Source organism: Orbicella franksi, chromosome 8 (genome assembly GCF_964199315.1).
Source record: "Orbicella franksi chromosome 8, jaOrbFran1.1, whole genome shotgun sequence".
Classification (NCBI taxonomy): Eukaryota; Metazoa; Cnidaria; class Anthozoa; order Scleractinia; family Merulinidae; genus Orbicella; species Orbicella franksi.
Window position 1 is genome coordinate 14,158,635 of NC_138152.1, and position 23,065 is coordinate 14,181,699.

The 23,065-nt window shown below is 38.7% G+C and overlaps 2 protein-coding genes, 1 long non-coding RNA gene and 1 pseudogene across 4 annotated transcripts in view; 2 read left to right on the plus strand and 2 right to left on the minus strand.

Annotated features, from left to right (window-relative positions):
* Positions 1 to 6: 6 nt before the first annotated feature.
* LOC145494874 (uncharacterized) overlaps positions 7 to 23,065 on the plus strand; it is a 246,763-nt gene continuing 223,704 nt past the window's right edge. For both annotated transcript variants that reach the window (XR_014050331.1, XR_014050332.1), the window contains exon 1: positions 7 to 443. This is a non-coding gene — a long non-coding RNA (uncharacterized LOC145494874). The remainder of the gene's footprint in view (positions 444 to 23,065) is intronic.
* Positions 5,044 to 5,597, minus strand: LOC145495684 (uncharacterized; annotated as a pseudogene).
* On the plus strand, positions 8,223 to 12,259 carry LOC145495685 (uncharacterized). The gene is given in 4 exon segments (XM_081475305.1): positions 8,223 to 8,232; positions 9,126 to 9,194; positions 9,624 to 9,775; positions 9,907 to 12,259. Coding segments are annotated over 4 exon segments (2,100 nt in total). The 3' UTR covers positions 11,776 to 12,259.
* LOC145495959 (uncharacterized) lies at positions 17,155 to 20,161 on the minus strand. The gene is made up of 2 exons (XM_081475553.1): positions 19,759 to 20,161; positions 17,155 to 17,738 (listed from the first exon to the last, which is right to left on the minus strand). The coding sequence occupies exons 1-2, from the start codon at positions 20,092 to 20,094 to the stop codon at positions 17,595 to 17,597; spliced, it is 480 nt and encodes a 159-aa protein (XP_081331679.1). The 5' UTR covers positions 20,095 to 20,161; the 3' UTR covers positions 17,155 to 17,594.

The window sequence follows — 23,065 nt, forward strand, 5'->3', positions numbered from 1 at the left end:
CTCTGGTTCCTTTTCTGGCAGGCCAGGAACAGAGTGGAGTCATTTTAGAAGTGGACGACCGTTTGACTTTGAGGGAGGGGGTGGGTGATTTCTTTTTAAGTAATTCCTGCATGCATACTTGTACCCAAAGAAAATTCATGCACTCTATCACTGCCGAAAACAAAAATTCACGCACGTTTAGTGAGCCGAGAAAAAGAGCAGGAAAAAAATATCAAACATTCACACGTCCAGAAACAAACAAACAAACAAAAAAAAAACAGCAACAACAACAACAACCCCACTCCAAAAAAAAGGTCAAATGGTCCATCTTAGTAAGAGATATTCTGTCATTAGAAAACAGTGATTTACCAGTCTCTCTTTTTTCATTATAAATTTTCAGCACTGTTATTATAAGTAATGGTAATAGGACTGAGTGGAGTCCAATTCGGTCTGTTATCATAAGAGTGATAACAATTTTATTTTAGTTTATCACGAGTATGATTACAGACCGAGTTGAACGACACGAAGTCTTATTAGCAGTTAATCATAAAAATTACAATTTCCGAGAAAGGAGTAATAGCCAAGTTATGAAAGAAAGGGAAAATTTTCATCAAAATACCTGCATAGGAGATGTAAACATTCTAAGGCTACCGCGCCTCCTACCGGCAATTAGGCGTCAAAAACATAACAGCTCTCGCGCACGCGCACACACGTAACTACAACTTTGAATGTGATTGGTTGATTTAAACCACAACTTTGAATGTGATTGGCTTATTGAACTGTCCGATAACAAACTGTCCGATAACAAACTGTCCAATAACAAAATGTCGTATAGCAACTTGGCAGGTGAATTAGTGGAAAATAGGAGGTTTTTAAACCAATCACAATCGAGGAAATTGTAATTTTTATGATTAATGTTGAAAAGTTTTAGTACTTCATTGTTTCTCTCTTATCGCCGAGAATCACACTATAATGACATTATGTTTGAAATTGAGCGCGACTAATTATATATTTAATTCTTGATTGCAAGGTAACGGCTCTGGTTTTTCCAGCGAATAACAGATTCAACCACGATTTCCTCAGAACGTGCCTTACTGTAACTTAGCGTAACATAACGTAACGTAACGTAACGTAACGTAACAAAACGTAACGTAACGCGACAAAACGGACCTTTTCAGGAACAAACTAAAAAAACTGGAGAAACGCTGTGATGCTATGCTGTACGCCAGTTTGGTCAAGGGGTCTGGTTTTTATGCGTTTTAACTTAAACAAATCAACAATGTTGAAGTTGATGTAAATGTCTTTTTTTTATTGCACAGGGGAGCTCATATTGCTGCCAACATGATAGCTTCCAATAAGGAAATAGCAACCAAGGTAGGAACATTGTTGCCATGTTAGCTGGGTATGAGTCAGTAAGGGAACTGAAAATGCTAAAATGCGTTTTTCCCAAAAATCTCCAGGTGTCAATGGGTTAATCGATTATTTAACGATTGTTTGATAGACCCAGCTGTACCTGTTGGTGTATGTTCAAGCTTCAAGTGTCCACATACATGTTTTAACCTATTAATGTCTCTTATTTGCTCTCAGTTGATCGAAAGTGGAGTCCTTGAGACCCTGATGGTTTTCTCCAAAGACACCGACCCTGAGATGTCAATGGTTCGAGCGTGCGCCGAAAGAGCGCTTGAAAGTGCTGTGGAGATGAAACTTATTAAAGAAAACGAAGAAAAAGACTCCAGCTGATAACGGCGAGGAATTAAGTAGCTGGAAAAGTATAAAATTCCTAAACCTGCGAAGAAAAAGCAATGGAGGCCTTAAGATCCGGTAATACGGGCAACATTTTCCTTCAACTTGTTTCGCAACATTGTTGCATTGCAAGTTGAAACACATTGTTGCGCGTATTACCACGTTTGTGACTAACTTGTCTCGCAGCAAAATACAGTGTTGCAAGTCTGCGGAATTCTACAGGTATAATTGCTTAATCGTGTGCAAATAAAGATGGCACCTTCTTTAATATAATTTAGCATTTCAACGAAGTTCCTCTCGACTTCTGGCCATGATTTTCTTCTTAATTTTCCGTGCCAGCAAAGTTCTCTCAGTATGAAGCTCAGTGTCGTTTCAGGTAGCTAGGCGAAAAGTTGTATTTTTGCGACAGTTCTTCCAAGCCTTTTGCCTTTATTCCTGCTTGTTTTTAAGGGGCAAACGGGGTGTCCCAAAGACTATGATAGCCTTCGAGGTCTTTGCAAAGGACAAATTTATGACTTTCCGAGAGTTACTGGTGTACTTCGAATTCAGGCTCGCCTTCACCGTCCGCCTTGTTTTTTATTTTTTATTTTTATAAATGCCGCACTTCGCGACAGCCAATCACAAGCGTTAAATTCAAATTTGTTGCGAGACAAGTTGTAGCTTCAGTGGTAATGCGAGCAGCAAACCTAAAATTTGTTACAGAAAGTAAAACTCGAGTCTACTTTGCGCAACATGTTGCCTCAACTTGCGACACTGTATTTTGCTGCGAGACAAGTTGGTCAAAAACGTGGTAATACGCGCAACAATGTGCTTCAACTTGCAATGCAACAATGTTGCGAGACAAGTTGAAGAAAAATGTTCTCCGTATTACCGGACCTTAAGGCGTAGAGGCCTTACGATGAGCCTTTGTTTCCCTTGACCAGCGGTCGAGAGTTCTCGCCTTCTGACTGCTGGTCAAGGAGAGTGAAGGTTCCAAGTTCAAGATTGACGCAGGAGAGAGAAATTTGGCAACAACCACTGAAGTGACGTCCAGGACCATATGCTTCATGAAATGCATGGAAAATAATGAGTTATAATATAGGAAAAACAAAAACAGAAATGCAACAAGGTTATCAGGCCATATGCCTCCTCTTACAATATAAGGGAAAAAACTGCTGGTCTTTTGCTCCAATTTTTAGTTTAAAACATCATCTGCTCACTGTCGCTCTTAATTCGTTATTCTTCCAATAACAAGGTGAATATCAGCATGCTGTATCTTCGTATTTTCGACAAATGTCTCACAGTTCTCGTCGGGAGAACTTGTCTCCAAGGCAATCTTCCTTTATTGGCCATTCATTATTTCTCGTCATTACACTTGTAATGCTTAACTGTGCATTAATGTCAAGAATCTTGGATGCCACTGAGTCTTGCGGGATTAAAGGGTTACCTTCCAAATTTTGAAATTTGCAGAGAGGATCTTTTTTACCAGTATATTTTATGTCAACATCGGCGGTGTAGCTTTTTGTCAATAGAATTACAGTGGTCCACTTACTTAATTCGACTTTGTGTTACGAAATAACTCCCTTTTTTGCACTTGTTTGTTATGTCCGTTCCAATCGTGTGGACTGGATAAGCTAGATGGCTCCATGGTGTTGTCACTGTAACTCAATTAATAAGTCTTATACGGACGGGCTTTACGCCGAATCTTTCATATACCTTGGCCTGTATCTGTACTGTAACTCTTGAAATTAGTGCTCTTTGATCTCGGGTCTTTCTCCAATCAGGCGGTAGCACCAGTTCGTTACTGTTGAGCAGTATTCACTGCAACAATTTCAAGCCTGTTGCCGTGAAGCAGACCAGCTTGTAAAATTGACAGTATCATAACCCTGTTCAACATTCAGCCAAATTAAGACACGTTTAGTCACTGGTAAGAGGTGTGGGGAGGGAAGGGAAAATTGGGTTGTGAAGGGGTTCTGTTGCTTTAATTTGGTTCAATCCGCGCCGCAGTAACGGTTTGGACAAGCCGGTGGTGGCCGCAAACTGTAGACGTAGTATGAGCCACAGTTTTCAACTTTAATATCTACGGTCTGACTGCAACAAACCGTATAACTAAAGCAGACCTGTCTTATGACTTCACTATCTTCAAATTTAGGATGAGTACCATTCAACCAGCCTTGGTGCAGGGTAACACATCTTCCTAAACTAAACTGATTCGGACAGGCGGTAGCCATTCTCGTCCCTGCATCCCCTTAAATCGATACCAGCCAAAGACAAGAGCGTCGTCACACAGAATCGATTGTGCAATGTAAGTGATTTTTCTATCGGCACTGGTCAGGTTGTTGTATCCATGGCACACGTCAACTGAAAAACACTAAACTTATTTTGTCTGTGTTTCTTTGCTTCTGAAACATTTGCTTATTAAATAATTTTGTCAGCTTTCGAGTCCGGGAGGTTGTTACATTACATGAAAAAACACTCGTCATGAAATAGATATCTTCTGCAAATTTGCTATGATGACGTCATCAGTCACGTGAACATGTCTAAAAGTGCGTTTTATCTCTGTGGGGAGACAGGCATTGAGCAATTGGGAAGCACCACATATTTCAAAGCCGGGGTAATGCTATATGGCTTTTACAGATGGCCACATGGCTTCTTACAACTAAGGGGCCTACGAGAGAAAAAAGTGGGGGGACTAGGTCGAGGGTATTCTTAGGTTTCACCCACGTGACCAATAGCTTAGCAACGGTTACTATCCGCCATCTTGGTGTCCCTTAGGCGTAAACAAAGCGTATCCAAAGAAGAGTTCATGTGAGAAAGAAGGGATGGTTTTATGCGTTGTTGTTGGTGATTCGAGCGAAAGTGGAAATCGTAAAGGCTTAGGGTTTTTTCGTATACTAAGATTATTACAAATCAAGGGGAAGAACAGGAGTAACTCACTATTAGGAGGAGAAACGAGTAGATTTCTGCGGTGAGTCGCGGCGACGCTACAAACAAGAGAGTGCTAGAGAGTGAACGAGTTTGTAGCAAAAACTTCGCTCTGAAACTATCGGAACAGAGCGGCTTTGGTCGATAAATTGGTCAGCAAAATGATATCAATTAAACTTAAAGCTACTGCTTCAATTTTGCAGTGGTTGAGTTTGGCATAAAGCTGATCCATTTCCTCCTTCGAGGGCGCCGATGCGCTGCATGCGCTGAGGCGCCGGTTGATGCAGTCCCGGAACTAGAAGCTGCTGCATTGTTCCAGGCATGCGGCTGTTGTAGATCCTCAATTTTCTGGTCAAACTTTTCTTTGAGCTTGTTAGCCGATGAAAATCGATGTCCTTAGCCCTCGCATCCGGCACTTCATTGACTTCAAGCGAGCTTGCTATGAAGTCGTGTAGTTGCCTCTAAATAAAATAAAACACTCGCGATATGTGAGCAGGACTCAGCCAGTCCAGCTTTGCATCCCAAGCAATGGGGGGACAAAATAGTCCCATCGTTTTCGGAAATGACCCAAATGTTCACCAAAGGATCATTCATACGCTGTGAATGCCGAACACTAGTGCTCTCACGACATACTTGCCGGCGATTTCTTTGCCTACAACTGAGGTCACAAATCCCGACAGCCTTTGAGTAAACGCCTCCAGACTCTCGAACGCCTTGAACTGCTTATTGGTGTAGAAGCTGGTCTCAAGAACGAGGTAACTCAGCAAATCCGATACTTCCACAGGAGGCAAGCATTCTGGACTGAACTGCTTGGCTGTTATGCTTGCGGGGTCAACACCGATGACCGAGATCTTTTGCGAATATCTTTCCTTTACTCGACTCTCTAGGCTTTTGGCATACTCAGAGAGCACTGGGATACCTTTAGATGAATGCCCGGCACTTTTATCTTCTTTTCCTTTCTGGAAATTCATGTAGTTGTCGAAATAATAGAGCAATAATAGAGAAGCTTCACCGTAGAAATGGACTGTTATTAGCATAAATTTGACACCCGAGGGACACCAATATGGCGGACACTGATTTGATTAAAGCTTGTGACGTCATGTGAAACCCCAAAATATCTTTTCTTAGTTGCAACTTACAGAAACTTGAACTTGCGTGTTGGTAAATATTTTTATGAAGACACACTATGTATAACCTTGTGGCTGTGGCGTCATTGCTCACGTGATTAGAACGTGCGGATTATTTCAGCTGGCTTGTACGTTGACGTCGATTCATAAACAAATCGATGGGTTACCAATTTCCCTTAGGTATGGAGCTATCACCTTCGGCGCTCAGAAGTTCCACTAATAATGTTTTGTTTTGGAGCCAGCTTGAATTACATTCAATTTTTTGCGATGTTCAAATCCAGTCACGTTTATAATTTACCAGCCGCAGGTGTCTGCCAATCACAAATCCCAACCGTCCACCAATGCTTCCATTTGATTGGCTTACTCACTATGGCCTAGTTTTAGCGCGTACCAAGTCGCCACAAAATTTTGGAACGCGACGGGTGTACTTTTCGGTTTCGTTTTAGAAGTAAGAAATATCTTATGAACTAAACGAACGATAGCTTAAGGAGGAAAGTTTAGAAAGATTATGGAATTTTTTTTTATTTCAAATGTATAATTTTTTTTTTCCATTTGCGAAAGCGTATCGTACGAATTCGAGCTTTTATTCAATTTTATAATTCCGTGTCTAGTCCCTTTGATGCCAGAAAAGAAAATAGAGTCTCTTTGCTCCTTCGTGGATTAACACGGTTGAGAAATAAGTTTGGAAACTAAAACTCGTAAATGACTCCAGATACAGGCAGCTAGACTGCGAAGGTCAGCCTCGTCATATAGGCTCGCATCGTGTCCAAACCCGCTCCTCGGTGTCTAAAAACGGTCTGTCAGAATAGGGCTAAGGAAATATTATCACCACAATGAAGCTGGAAGCCGAAGCTGGAAAAATTTTGTTGTTTTGCTTGTCAGTGTTTCGTGTTAATCATCTTTGACATCACCTAAGCAACCGTTTCTCGACAGCCATGATTGAGAAAAAACGTCATTATTATTTATTTATTTATTTATTTATTTATTTATTTATTTATTGTTCACCCTTCAAATACAGTATTTTTTGTTGATTTTCTCAGACGCAGATCCAGGATACGTGGTGATCCATTTTCGAGACAAAGAGCACCGAAGCGGCAAACTTCCAATTCTTAAGGGGTCTAGGGCCATGCTCCCGCCCACGAAACCAGTATGATCTGCGCTAGTTTTCGCCGCGTCATTGAGCTGCAAAAGCGTTATCAAGTTGGGTAGAAGCTCTCGTTAATTAAGGTCATTCGATGGTAATTTGGGAACAATTTAACCTTTCTGCATTGAAAGAAAGGCCACTCTCCAAGAGGCTCGTTCAGAATTTTGAAATCATGAGGAACATTTGCGTACCAGCGAAGGTTCCTAGTACTAAGTGTTAGAATTCTTTTGCGCAAGTTTTCTTTTAAAAATAGTGAAATCCGAGACTGATGGCGGTTGAGCCACATGGAAACGTGCAAAATTAACTGATTAGAAGAGTCTCTGAAAAAAGCACAATTGTTGGTAAAAAAGAAAACAAAATGTCACGACACTGAGCACGAGGTGAATCCACGTGGCAAAAGTGAAGTAGTATGTCAAACATGAAAGACTGCGTTTGTCCACGTTTCCAAACATCGAGAAGGGAGTTGAAAATACGACGCGTAGCGGAGAATTTTTGACGAACCTCGAGGTGTATGGAAATGTGATCAAACTCTTTCTTTAGTGTTTGATTTATCTTCTCAATCGAAATTAAAACAAAGGAGAAAACGGAGAAATAATATCGTAAGAATCTTTGCTAATTAACGTCAGATATCCAAACACCCTCACAGTCATGATTTCCTTTGTTTAAACTTGATGAAATATTTATGAGTTTGAGAATTGAAAATTCATCACGTGATTAACAAATGTGTTTCCCGAATGACACCCTGGGCACTGAACAGCCCGCACAATGTAGTTATGCAAATGTAAACTGTTGTAGGGGTCTACTCATAACGTATTAGTGACCAACACAGCATAGATATGATGTTTAGAACTCGGAAGAAACTTAAAAGATTGTTCTTGATGTTCTGTCTTGTTGTTTCGCTGTTGTACGCAGCATACAGTCTTTGGTTTGGAGCAGTGGAGTCAGATAGCACGGAAGGTAGCTAAGTTTTGAATTTACATAATACACTCTTCAGTATGAGGATATGTAAATGGCATGCATACTAACTGTAGATACGGAAAAAAATATCTCTTACATGGTAGTATTCTGGTCAGTATTTTAATGAAAGTGCTCTACCAAACATGAGAATTTTGGGACGTCAGACAGCCACATACAACCTCCTTTTAGAGTTTCAGGAATGCCCGTTTATAGGGTGGTTACTGTAGAGTTTTGGCTGAGAGAATCTGGGGAGGTTACATTTGCTGTCAATTCGCCCAGGAAAGAAATCATTCTTATAGGCAGGCATGGTTATTTTGAATTAGAAACAAACAAACAAACAAATTGCCATTCAACGTAACGGCTTCAACATGTATTGTGGTATGTTTTTCTCGTTATTATATATTCTTTTGTCAAATATTTGACAAACATGATATCACGTAAAACAGTGCAGCTCAGAAATAAGCGACCTGCGCATATGCAATCTATATGCGCGATTAGTACATTTATTCGGAAGAAATCACTCCAGGATATTTGAAGTCCACCGTATTTGAAGGGATGGAGAATTTTCAAAATTACTGCTATCTCCCTTGGACCAAAGATGCTTTGAAGAACTCATATTCAAGGCATTTAAGAATCGTAAACGCAGTGGTTACTTTGATCGCCAACAGATCAGATCGATTGACCGAAATTAATTTTTATTCAAACTAAAGCTACTCTGCATAGATACGCGCGTTTATGTGTCTTTGTTAGTCACTCACGTTGGTTTTCTTTAATCGATGCTGGTTTGCAAGATTATTAACGGTTTCTTTAGGAGACTTAGAAAATGCATGTTGCTTAACATACGAAACATTTAGTATAAAAATACGTTGGTATACCATGTTTATCAATTCCGTTTGTGTTATTTTTTTCAATAAGGGATCGCGGTCTTTTTCTTAATTAAGGAATAACTTAAAGATTTGATTTTAATTGGTGAAATTAGCAAAAAAAAAAAAAAAAAAAAAACTGAAGTACCTACAAAAAGGCAAACAGTTCCGGAGGGCACGAGTTTACAATAATGGCAAAGAAAAATTATGTTTTCATCCGAAGCCATCCCCATTTTTTCGTTGAGTTTCGCCCGATTCTGCTTTTCCTGTTTTGAAAAACAGAATCCGTTACTAGGAACGCAGTGGTATAGGCAGACATTTTTTTCATCATTTATCTGGATCTGTGTTTACAAATACAGATTCATTAAGGATACTTCTTAATGCTCAATACTTGAATTCTGTTCACAGCCTTTCTATTTTTCAACGCACGCGAAAGAGGAAGCGAGCGAAGTGAGCGGGAGCACGAAGCACGAGGAGGTGAGGGGGCGGAGGGGAGGGGGTGCAGAAAGCGAGACAAACTCGGTCCCCCCTTCTCCGTCACGTTTCCGATTTTGCGCTAGCGTCCGGTTATCAGAGGATCCTAACGGCTAGTTCAACGATCGAATAAAAATGTGAGAAAATAGAAGGCTGTGAACAGTTTACAATACTTGTTTTAGCCTTCCCTACAAACAAGATAGCATGATTCCTTCCTCAGTTCACATCCATTGTGGTTTTGTAACCCCGTCTTGCTATTTGCAGTCTTTAGAAGGCCTTCTAGTTCAAGTTGCCTTTTTGTTTTCAGCATTTTTTGACTCCGACGGTGCGACAGACCCAAAATCATAAAACGTCTTTGTTGCTAAAGAAATTAAGAAAAGGGTGGCCTTAAATTGAAAATAAACTGATCTTTGAATTTTGTTTATCTTATAGGTTTTCTTCGCAGTTTGTCTAACATGACTTTTGATTTCAAGCACCCAGTACAAAGTTTTAACGTTATAATCATTCGTTCTGGTTCAACAGCTCTTGGCGCCACTCAGCGACTTTTAGAGCTGATGAACAGAAAGTTTCCAATGTTATCAATTGTAATTCTTGAACAGAATGGCAAGCCAGGTGGACTTGCGTCCTCTGAAAGAGATGATCAAGGTTTTCTCTGGGACATGGGGGGACATGTCGTTTTTTCTCATTATGAATACTTTGATGACACGCTCGATAGGAGATAGAGAGCTGGAACTGGAGAGAAAGAGCGGCATATGCCTTCATGAAGGGTTCAGACGCCATCAGAAGGTTTATTCCTTATCCAGTTCAAAACAACATCGAGGTAATGGACAAAGTGGACCAAGAGAAGTGTTTATCGGGGCTAGAAGAAGTTGCAGCTTAAAATGGAACACCAAAAAATCCTGCTAACTTCGACCAGTGGCATGTTTCAAACTTTGGTTTGGGCCTATACGAAGTGTTCTTGAAAAAGTACAATAGAAAAGTTTGGACAGTAGACCCCTCTGAAATGAATTCTGCCTGGGTTGGCGAGCGCGTTGCTCTTCCCAATATAACCAAGATCAAGCGTAAGATTGCAAAGTACGACAATGGGACGTTGACGAAAGGTTCTCCCTGGGGACCTAACAATTTCTTTCGATATCCGAGATATAAAGGAACAGGAGGAATATGGCAAGCCGTTGCCGACCGCCTCCCCAGAGAGTGGTTTAAATTCCACAGTAAAGTCATAGGGCTGAACATGGACACGAATGTTGTAACGGTTGAGAGTGGCATACACGTTAAATCGGTCCAGGAATTTCATTTTGACACTCTGATATCGACCGCACCGCTCGACATATTTGTCATTATCATGACTGGAAGAGACGAGTCTCTAGAGGAAATGAAGAAATTGGCTTCCCATCTGATTTACTCGCGCACTCATGTGATCGGTATAGGGCTAACTGGTCAGCCTCCACCGATGCTTTTGAGCAAGTCGTGGATGTACTTTCCGGATGCTGACGCTCCATTCTACAGGATAACAGTATTCTCCAGTTACTCAGACGATCACGTTCCAGAGCCCAGAAAACAATGGTCCCTCCTATGCGAGGCAGCCGAACCTAAGCAAAACTCCAATTTAGAATACTGGACGAAGGAAAATTTGATAAATGCTACCATTCGAGCATTAGTAGTTTATAGATTCATTACATCAGACATGGTTGTATCAAAATACTATCGACGTTTGGAACACGGGTATCCAGTCCCATCTATCAGCAGAGAAGCGATTCTCGACAAAGTCCAACCGTGGATGGAATCCAAAGGCATCTACTCTCGTGGTCGGTTTGGAGGCTGGCGGTATGAGGTTTCAAATCAAGATCATTCTTTTATGCAGGGCGTTGAAGTCGTCGACCAGCTGTTACGAGCAATTCCCGAGGAAACGTACTTTAACCCAAGTCTTGTCAATTCAAGGAGAAACACTGGTCGGCTTTTTCCCTACGAGTTTGTGGTCGCTCATTATAATGAAAATCTTGATTGGATAAAACCAATAGCCAGTCATTCTCATGTCTATCATAAAGGCACTGTTCGGCAGCCTCCGCCTTTAAAACTCCTTTCCTGGAAAAGGTTACCAAACGTGGGCCGGGAAAGTCACACATACTTGCACCACATCATAAATCATTACGATAGTTTGCCTGAGGTAACTGTTTTCCTACAGGCAGAAAACGGGCATCAGTCTTGTGGATTCTTCTCTAGGCCTCCTATGAATTATGTTTATGACGTCATAAGACTAACATCATTGAAACATACTCGCCTAAGGCCAAGTGTTTTCATGGCGTGGGGAAGAATCTCTCATAGTCTCAAGTGGCAAATTATGCTGAACAATGGTAAAATGCGTCGAGCTCGTTTGACTGTAGCAGAGTTTTTCAAAACTTTGTTTGGCTATCGAAACCCACCAGAAGTGTATTTTTGCCCTGGGGGATGTTTTGCAGCAACTCGAGACATGATCAAGATACATCCACTAGATTTTTACATCAAGGCCATAGCATTTGTGAATGATCATCCTAATCCAGAGGAAGGACATTACCTCGAGAGGCTCTGGTCTACGATGTTTTCATAAATCTAAGACTCATGTACAAGATTGCAAAACCTCAAATTCACTATCTACCTATCCTTAGCTGACAGTGGATTTCAACAGACTGAGAAAATAGAGACCTTAAGATACTCCTTTTCCAATGTACGGCGCCGTTTCTTCAGAGTAAGTGAAATTCTGCTCGTGTTGGAAGAGACTTAAGGGGGCTCTCAACTGTTGAACGAAAATGAATAAACAAGTAAATATATTCACGCTTCCTAATTTGTGTTTTACGGATTGCGTTGGATGCACCACGTCAAGAGCAAATCATACAGCTAGTAGAAGAAACCGTTCTATTGTCGTGCTCTTTGCCCCAGTCATCTATTGGGATGTCATTGCAGACCGCCATTTCTGCATATACATCGTTCCTTGCAGTCGTTTGGGAGTTTTACGCCTTCAAACCCAGAACACTGCCCGAAAATTTTTAACGAAGCTAGATATATTGGATTTACTATGTTCATTTTGTTGCTTTCGTCGGTAGCATGCTCATGCATCGGCCTAAAGGGCTCCAAAGCAAGCGCAACAGACTTGACATGCACAGTGACTCTTGTGAGCTCTTACAGCCTGCTAGCCTGCATGTTCGGTCCAAACATTATTTCTTAAAAATCTGCTTATAGGAACGGTAACTTTAAGAATTCTGTTTGAAACATTTTACTTTAATTCGGTTCTCCTCGATTAAATTCTCAAGTATTCTCCAGAACGCTAATGTCAAACTTTATGAGAATGCTTAAGCTTGCAGTGTTAAATTTTAATAATTATTCACGCTTAAATTTGAATATTACTGACATTTTTTGCCGACCGCTTAATTTAGCTTTGCAGTCATTTTATCGGCGGTAGCTTTACCAGTCTTCAACCAAATTAACCTGGGAATTCACCCAAACATTTCGCCAAACCGAATAAACTAACAAAACGAGGAAATATCCATACTTTGTAATCACAATATGCAAATATTCACATAGGAATAAAAGTAAATTTAGCAAATCCTGTTCGCTTCGTCTTAAAATGGTTTGTAGACCTTTCTTGGTTTTCAACAATAGAAGAAGAAATTTTAGCAGTCTACAAAGCGACTGTGCCAGCTAACACAGAGAAAACTTCTTAACTCACCCGGCCTTGTGTTTACAAATACGGTTTTGGTTAAGCTTATTTTTAGACCTGAGGTTATAAGTTTAAGTTGACGACGAAAATCGACAGAAAACTTAATTTGTGTACAACTTAGGGTAACCTCCACAAAGCGACTCCCGTGTTATTGTTTAGAGACGAGCGAAATTAAAACGATGTAATTTGTAAAATCTCTCACAGCATGACTTCAAATAAGGAAGACTTAAAAAGCATTCCAATTGAAAATAAGCTTATATCGCCGAGGCAACTTGTTAATTTTCATAGCAAACGTCACAACAAAAGTCACTTACCGCAAGTTGGCAATTCAGTTCGGCCAGTGTAAATCTTCCAGGCAGAAACTTGCAGCAAAAGTTGTGAAGACTGAACTGAAGTAATCTTTTCGATAGATCAACGAGTCAACCACTTTTTTTCCGCTGCGTTTGCTGTTTTGTTATTTCTCTAAACACTCAGGCACGTTTGATTTCTCTTGTTTATCACCTGACCAAATCATGTGACTTTTGAATTTTCTTGCGCGGCTGCACAGCATCGCGTCGCGCGAATTTTAAACTTGTGAAGTTCTGCTGTCTTCTGAGTCAATTTGTCGGGTACTTTCGCTTCCTTTCTATAGCCCTCGTTAGCTTTGGTTCAGGGCATAGTTCGGTATTATTTCACCTCCTTTCTCAAGCCCTTGACTCGTTATAATTCACGGCATTGTTCAGTACTGTTTCGCCTCCTTCCCCAGCGCTGGCCCGCTCTTTTTCGCGATCTTCTTCGCTACTTCTTTGCCTGTTAATTCTTGCTTTCTGTTTTTTGCTTCAGTGCAACCCTATCTTAAAAACATTAGATCAACCTTCGCTATCCTTTTTCTTTAAAAATCCCGCCAATGCATTCTTCCGCTACAAACCGCGAGTGCATGTCCCTGTCAACCTATTAACTGGAATATAGCCGCCATCTTGCGTGACTTCATCGTCATCGTCGTCGTCGCCGTCGTCGCCGTCGTGCGTACGCGCCCACGAGCAATACCGCTAGCCATGATGACCATGAGAAAATCAATTCATGGGTTTCCTTTTCTTTCCTATATGGGCATGGGGCTCCGCTTGGCGGCCCTTCAGGCCGCCTGAGCTCCGCTATAAACGCATTGGAAGTGGAACCATATCTGTTATCAGTGTCTGTTAAACAAGACCATTACAGCAGAAAAATTGATGAGAAAAAAAAAAGACTTAAAACTTGAAACTTCATAACTAGAGGTTGAAAATGCCACGACTTTCTGTGGAGTCAGCTACAATCAGTACCTTGCATACTAAGTCAGTACTTTGAATTCTTGTTATTAATCCGGGGTGTGCTTGGTATACTACAATAGGAGTAGCAGAGATTTAAAATCACAGTAAACCAGACAAATAATAATAATAATAATATTAATAATAATAATAATAACAACAACAACAATGGAAAAACTCACAAAGTACAAAGATCTCGAGGTTGAAATCGAGAAAACGAGGGGAATGAAAACAACGACTGTCCCAGTGATCATTGGAGCTTTCGGGCTTGTCAAGAAGGGAACAGAAAACTACATCGGCAAGATCCCAGGCAATATCAGAATAACAGAGCTACAGAAGACCGTCCTCCTTGGAGCTGCTCACATACTTAGGAGGACTCTATCCATCAAGTAATCCAGCAGACTTATGACTGCCCTAGGCTCACGGATTGAACTCGGCACCATAAGTTAGAAGCGGCAAGACTTTAAGGACTTAATAATAATAATGATAATAATAATAACACGAATAAGAAGCGATCTTTCATAGTTAAATAATAATAATAATAATAATAATAATAAAACTTTTTAACCTTCTTAAACCTATGCAGAGCTCAAGATACTAACTTAATAAAATGGAGTATCTCAATAATCTACAAGCTCAGTTGATGATCCTGTTAAAGCATTTTGATTTTGTGTGCGGTGAGCGAATGGCTATAATTTTCCAAAAGCACTAAACCTCAACAGTAAAAGGCGATTTTCTGACGTCGTGGAAAAGCAAAGAAATGTAAGGAATTTTTTTAGTAATAATATGACTGTTTTGAAATTGTCCAAATTAGAATTGATACCGATTTGGAAGTATATATTTTTTGCCTATTGTCCGCAAGTAGTATATAGCCCCAGACATACAGCCTGAAATAGAAAGACAAAATAAATGGGAGTCAGTTCAGCCGTTCGTACACACTACCACTGGTGTCGTAAAGTACTCAAAGTACTTATACATAAAGTATTTATGTTTGTTATGTACAAAGTGGAAACTTTTCCGCTGAGATATGCATCTTCATCATAATCCACTCAGTCAGGGATATGCAACGGATCTGCTCCTTGAAATAACTCTTTTTCAGGCAAGCTCTTACGTAGTGGGAAACTTATGGCCGCGCTTTGTAATTAACCCAATTCTAAGCTACATTTTGAATCAGCATCTTGGTGGTGCATGGGTTTTCTTGCTGGCTGGGCGAATTCCTTCCTTTCATTCCTCTTCCCCACTGAAAGAACAAATTCTATCTGGACCTACATCCATCCAGCCAATTGCCCCCTCATCCCTTGTTCTCTCATTGGATGTGTACAGATGACCTTGCAACCACACCTGTTAGAGTGTGTAGCGTGTGCCTAACTCTAGCTGGCATTTTATTTTATTTTTTACAAATGAATATAAGAAATACTCTTTTTCTTTGGCCATCTTTTCATATGCACATTTTTTTCCAGCTTCTGTCATTGTTATTGTTAATGAGTTACTTAGCTTAAATTTAAAATTTAGTTGTTACTTCTCTCCTAAATTGTCAATTCTGAAGATGTATATATGTCAAAACACACGAAACATCAAGTTAAATGATATAGTTTTATCAAGATGCTTTCCAACAATGCTTTTTATTGTCATGTTTATCAGCGCGGTTTGTGTGTTAAATATAGGAAATGAGCTCTGAGGAAAGACATTACTTCTCGAGATTTGATAGTTCATGAGGCCGAAGTCCGAATCAACTATAACCTCATAGAAAACGAGAGCAAATAATCTTATTGTTTTAGTAGAATTCTAACTAAATTTCCTTCAAATAACATTTCCAATATTTCCCAACGTAGCATGCGAATTGAATTGTTGTTTAAAACTTGTTTTAGTGCAATCGAGACTCCTTGCATGTTTGTTTCAATAGTCCATATTATGACAATAAAAACCACGAAATTGCGAAGAATTTCAAAAAAATCTGCGACGAAATAACCGTTACCATGGATACCTTTCACGGTTGGAAAAAATTGAAATTTCGATCAGGCGTGAATGGATCTTCTTACAGTTGTTTTTATACTTACAAGGCTGGATCGCGATACAGAACTAAATGCGATTTTGAGACGGCATCGCCACAATATATTGGCGGCGTTGGGAGAAAATATGTTTTCGTATTGGGGTCCGTCGCCCCGTCGCCTCGGTATTCCACACAACACGAGAATACATTTTCTCCCAAGAAGGCGCCAATCGCATTTCGTCTATGATTATCACGTGTTTATATTTCCACGTCTTTTTTTAGCATAATTCAATGGCTGGATATTATCAAATTCACAGTGCAAAGTAATCCTAATTGGTTATATCGATCCCATTTGTTGATTGATTGTCTGTATTTTTGGCCTTATCATGATCACATATCCTAATATGAAGAATAAAACAAAATTGGATTTGTTCAAATTTTTTTCATGTAACCAACAGTTACCTTTTTCACATCGCGGTCCATTATATCCTGAAGCGCAGCTGCAATTGAATCCGTTCACTCGGTCTTTGCAGGTCCCGTTGTTATTACAGGGATGACTTGTACAGTCATCGATATCTGTTTTAGAAGACAAGATTGAAAGGAGAAAAATTACAACATATGATGTTTTATTTGACGGAGACCGGAGCAAAAATTTGTACACCAAATCTAGCTATTTGTAGACTGCGATAGCACGTTCAGTAATCTACAGTGATATTTAAAATTTGAAGTGGAGCTTCGTCACAGTTTGGGTATCGTAAAAAGTCTAGCGTAAATTATTCAAGTTCATCGTTTGTAATCCGTGTTAATCTTTTCCATCGTTAACTATCCTTGTTCCTTTAGGGATTATTATATATATTACCTTTTTTTTTTCCATCTTAGTAAACTACTATTTTCAGGTTTCCTTCAATTTAAAGGTAATTTATATTGTAATTTAATTAAAGGTAATTTATACTGTCACTAAGCTCTACTGCATGTCTACTGTCCCTCTGCTGTCTCCCGAAAATAAGCACAAGAATTTGGATACACACGTCTTTTTTCAGACGTCCACCATTATCATATTCCAGTCAGAGGCACGCAACGGACGTGCAACTCCTTGAAATATCTGTTTCACGCACGATTTCTTGCTGGCTGGGAAACTAATGGCCACTCATCTTTAGTTGCAAGAGGAACAAGGAGCCGGTTTTACTGTTAATTGTTGGTCGCGAGAAGATAGCAGACCAGAAACTCATTTTTACAGGTTTCCTTCATTGTAATCTTTTTGCCTCGAGGCCTGTATTAATGTTATTGCTGTCCATGTTGTTATTTATGATCATATGTTTCTTCTTTTAAGCCTGGGGTGTATCTTACTTAAGCCCTTTAAAAGATGAACAAAAGTTAGAAAAGAAAAGAAATTCTGGCGTAGTCAAGGAACATTTTGGACTTTAAAATTATATTGACGTATATCATCGTTCAAGTGTTATCGCCGTCTTACCTGTTTGGCAAATACTTCCTGTGAATCCTTTCACAAAAACGCACAGATAGCTGTTCTTCTCATAAAGTGATACGCAAGTTCCACCGTTCTGGCACGGTCCACGCATACATGGAGACTAAAAAACAAACTTATATTTAGTAAATGAAGGTAAGCTAAGCAAATATAAGCAAAGCTAAGCTAATTTAAGGTGGCTGAACACAAGTTTTGATACCTGTGTTTCATTCACCTTTTTCTCTAAAACCCTTGATCCCTCGGTCGCCAAAAATGGCAGCAAGCAAGTTAACAACACAAACTTTGGTTTTTTTGATGGTTAAGCTGACGTATGTGCCGTTGCCATGGCAAGATGAATAAAAATAAACAGGCCTTTAAAATCAGTTTTGTTTGTAGAAAATCTAGTCATTAGATTTTCTTTATAATTTGCATGCAACAAGTTTGTAACGATTCTCACAAGTTAACACCATTTTGCTAATAATTTAACAGAGAGATCTTTAATTATCCCTTGTTGAAGGTTCACTGGAATATCTAGAATTTCCTTTGTTAAAGTTCAATTATTATATAAATTCCCAATAACTAACTATTCGGATATTTTTCGAGAAAACTGACGGCAACACATCTTGGCCGTTTTATCTAGATGTAGAGGACCGTAGCCCTAAACGTCTGGTGGCGGGGTGATTCCTTGTTCTTCAAATTTAAGAAAGGCTTGAATTAAGATGATACCGACAGTTCAGCCGAGTAGAAATGAAGGAACGTCGCCATTGTGTGCCAGTGCCAAGTAGGATCATTAAACGTTTTCACTATTTCGGATGAGGGCCAAAAAGAGTTGAAAAGAAAGCAAATTATTATTAATGACAGTGTCGAAATTATATATATAAACAGTTTTGGAGGCTTACATTTTACGTTGCTCAGACCGCGAAAGCTCTCCCTCCATTTCCGATTGAAATTTCTTACCGACATTTGCAGAATTTGTTTCTTTTTTTGTCAACAAAAATACAAACAAGTATTCCGTTATGGTTATTTTTTATCACTGTTAATCCCTGTCAACAAGGTACGCTTGTTCGTAAGATGTTATTTTTACTGCTCTAAAAGTAAAATTTGATATCTTTGTAGCGCCCATATATAAGGGAATTTTTGTAGAGAAAATGAGTGCGCAGTTATGTTTTTGTTTTTGTTTTCTTTTGTTTTTTTTTTTGTTTAATTTAATTGTTTGTTTGTTTGTTTGTTTGTTTTTGCCGAAAAATTGGAAGTGACGAGATCTTCCTACGTGGATTTATTTTTTTGCTTCATGACAAATAAATGAGTTGGGTGGTTGCCCTGGTTGCTAGCTGTAGCTTTGCGGTTTGAGCTTTGTACCTGCTGAGTACGTGCCATTGGAGTCTTTAGTTTGTAAAAATATCATGGATACCTTACCAGTATTGATCATAATTAAAAAGAATAAAGCCTTCCCCGGTAAAAATTATTAAAAAATTGTAAGCTTTCAGCAGCCAGTCTACTGTGTTCGATGGATAAAATTTGTGAAGAAACAAATTTTATCCGTCGAAGACAGTAGACTGGCTGTTGAAAGCTCACATTTTTAATATTTTTACCAGAAAACGCTTTATTCAATTTTTAGTTTGTGCTTGTTATTATTCATAATTATTTTACGTTTCAAGAAATTGGGCCTCTCAAGTCATGTATATCAAGCAGCCTTTGCTCCTACCTAAAATATTGTTTATACTGCTTGTCCTGTCATATCCTTTATATGTTTTTTTTCCATCCTGTTTAACAGTAACATTTTTGTAGCAAGAAATGAGGGCGCAGTATTTGCTAGAAACATTTTAAGTGAAAAGATCTCCCTTTCTGACTGTGTTTTGATTCAGATGAACTCATACAGGGAGTTGAACTCCCTGTTAGCTTTGTTGCGCAAGCTTAAAAAGTTTAACCTATTCATTGCTTGTGTTTCGTTACCATTGTCAGTTGAACAAAATTAGGCCTCTCAAATCATGGATTCCGTTATATTCATGTCATTTGTATTGACATTATACATTGCTGATGCCAACGTCTCTCTAGTAATTTGCAAAAAAAAAAAAAAAAAAAAAAAAAAAAAGGCAGATTGTTTACAAAGAGGATTTCAAAGAGACCGTCATTTAAGTACTTACCAGAATACTAAAGTGATAGAAAGATTGACCGCTTATGAACTTGTCCGAGTTGTTGTACTTGTCAGATGGGAGTAGTTTACATAAGATTCTTCCGTTGATGTCATAAAATGCAACCAGGTTAAAGGACAAAGATGATGGTATGTTCACACATGCAACGCCACATTCTTTTCCATTGAGAACATAATCAGTACCAAGACTTGTGATGTTTAAGTACGAGAACTTGTGGGCCTTAAAGTTGACAAAAGCGATGCCATTGTGAACTCCTCGGCTGGTACTTCCACCTCGTGCATCTATATTGTTAGGTGTACCTGTGTTCATATAATCCATCAAATACATGTTTAATTATATTAAGAAAGTTCTGAAGTGGATTGAAGAATAACTATTGATGTAACAGAGGGTATATGCATGCAAGGTTACCTTTTGAAGTTGTTATTGTGCTGAATGATATCATCAAAGCCAAAAAGCTGGTAGGACATTGAAAAAGATCCATCAGAAACGTGGATCAGGGTCGCTAAGTTCCGCGGCGAATACTAACCAAGCGCCACTCGATCCTGTTGACAAGGTATATTTAAATTTGTATTTCGGAACGTCTGTTTTGCGAAAGCCGTGAGAAGGACAACTTTTAATTCAGACTCCTAAGGGGCTTTAGAACGCGTTTCCGACAGTGAGTTTTCACTGGGGTGTTTTGTAATCGTCAGCTGCATGGAGATTACTAGATAACCAATCAGCGTGAGGTAATTGTGTGTGAAAAAGACAAACAACCAAACAGTCAAACAGCCAAACACTCTCCTGTGAGGGGATCAATATGACCCCCACATTCAAACTATTTTGACAATTTTACACATTCGTTGAAAGCCCACCTTAGTATTTTGGTGTCTCGCGTTTATTATTATTATTTTTTTTGAATTGCAAAGTGCAGAGCTACCGCAGACTTCCAACATTTGGATGCACGCTATAATTTATAAATAGCTGTTTCTTTTAACTGACGTTCGTTGGGGAGGATTGTCTGTCGAGACAAAAGAATGTCTGCATGGGAGGCTTTTTTCAAAGAGAAACATTAGCATCAATTTAATGATGCTGTTCGAAAGAATATCATCAGCCGCTCTTAAAATTGCTTTTATGGGATTTTATCGACAAAGTTGCCTAGAGAAATAAAATTCAATTATATTCCAAAAAAGAAAAAAGAAGAAAATAGATTGTATTTTGTTTTGTATCACCTTACAGATCATCATGGAGGAGAAACAAAGGGAAAATCAGTTTTTAGTGGGCACTTTTGTCTTGAAAATATTTTCCTGTTGCGATGTGTATCTCGAACGAAGGCAAGAGCGCTAAAAAATGTATAATTGTTTAGAATTTTAGCTAAAGTTTTCAGTCTGCAGTCTGCGTTTTACACTGACCGAAACTTAGTATGAGTCACACAAGTTCAAGCATTGTTCTATTCTCTAAGCCTACTGTGTCCTGATTATAGTTACTGTTAAGTGTGGTTACTTTGCATTAATATAGATGAATCGGAGTCAGGTGCCACATATTTTTCGATGTTGTACTCTATTATGTGCGGGCGACAAAAATATTCTCGCGAGCAAATATCTCTTCCGATAAAAGCCTAAGCATTAGGCTTTACGTGGATGACTTTGGTTTTGTTTGAAATTATTTCTTACTCTGTGAGGGAGTTGTTAAAAAGTTCCTAAAATTTGGTGGAAAATTAACTTCACAGGACCCCCATGGGCCTGATATCCAGAACCCGGGTGGAAAACGATGAATAAAGATAAAACGTAAGTACATAAGTCTGCAAAGAACTTTTTATGGGGATTTTTCGAAAAACCGGAGCACCCTTATTTCCAAGTCTTCCTTGCTCTCTAAGGCAGAAGCTCTTAAGAGGGGAAATCAGTCTTTAAGCGGATCGTGGGAGGGTGAAGTTTAAAAACAAACGAACAGTCTTTCAGTATGCAGTAAGCACAAATTGAACGCAAAACCTTTGCGGAATTGCAAAGGAACGTTATTAATATGTTCATTAAAACATTACATATTACACAACTACAAAAAAATCTATATATGTTTAATGATTGGTTACAAATGGAAATGACATCCTAGCCTGTTCTTGGCTCTCCCATGTCATTGGGGACGATCAAAAAAAGCGGGCGGGAGATGAGCGTGGTCTGGGAGAGAAAAGGAGAGGGCGGGAAAGCCTGTAAGCATTGTTTTTTTTCCTTTTTGTTTTTGTTTGTTTGTCTATCTATCTATATCTATCTATCTATATCTATCTATCTACCTATCTATCTATCTATATCTATCTATCTATCTATCTATATCTATCTATCTATCTATCTATCTATCTATCTATATATATATATATATATATATATATAGGTTGAATAAACAGAAGAAGATGCGAACTTTTCTCGTAGGAGGTCTTTTTTTTTTTTTTTTTTTTTTTATTGCTAAACACACAATTATTTACATTGCCTTACTCTACTCACAACAATAACTAACCTACTTACAATACACTACATTATTGTTATCATCATCATTATTATTATTATTATTATTATTATTTCTAATGCTTTTACCGTCTTACAAACGTCACTTACAATACATAAAAAAAACACCTATTTACAATACTTGGCATTACGTTACTTACTTACAATACACATTGATTGCTTATTATGACTTACACATTACGTTACTTAAGGAGTTACAATACAATGTAATTACTTAATTATACAAAAAAAAAACAACAACAACAACAACAACAACAAAACAAACAAAAAAAAGAGAAACAAAGACCTTGCAACTAATTACTACGGGAAACGCCTTAAATGGTGAGAAGGAATTTCCACTTCTGTTGAAATTCCCTTTCGCCATTCGAAGTTGCAGCAATATATTTTTCTATCTCGATTTTATCCTGCACTAATGAGATGAAGTCGCTGAAAACGAACATAGTATTATTTAGAGCGTTGATATAAAGAAAATATTTGCCTAGTATTATGAGGTGGTTGAAGGTCAAACGGTGAGTAGGAGGTCTTTAATTTAAGTGGACGTTTCGCCCATTCGGGCTTCTTCAACACTAAGAATATCAATACTCGGAATAAAATTTACAAAAAGTGAAAAAGCCTTAAATAAGTTACAAAACAATAACTTACAAAGAGAACAAAGAATAAAAAAAAAATTTTCACATAAGATTACATAAGAATTACGTAATAATAAAAATAGCAAAACGCCCGCTAAAAAGCTATTCATTTTAACAAAGAACCTCATGCTCTGGCAGATTTTGAATTTTGAATTATTGAACAGCTGTGTAATCTTAGTG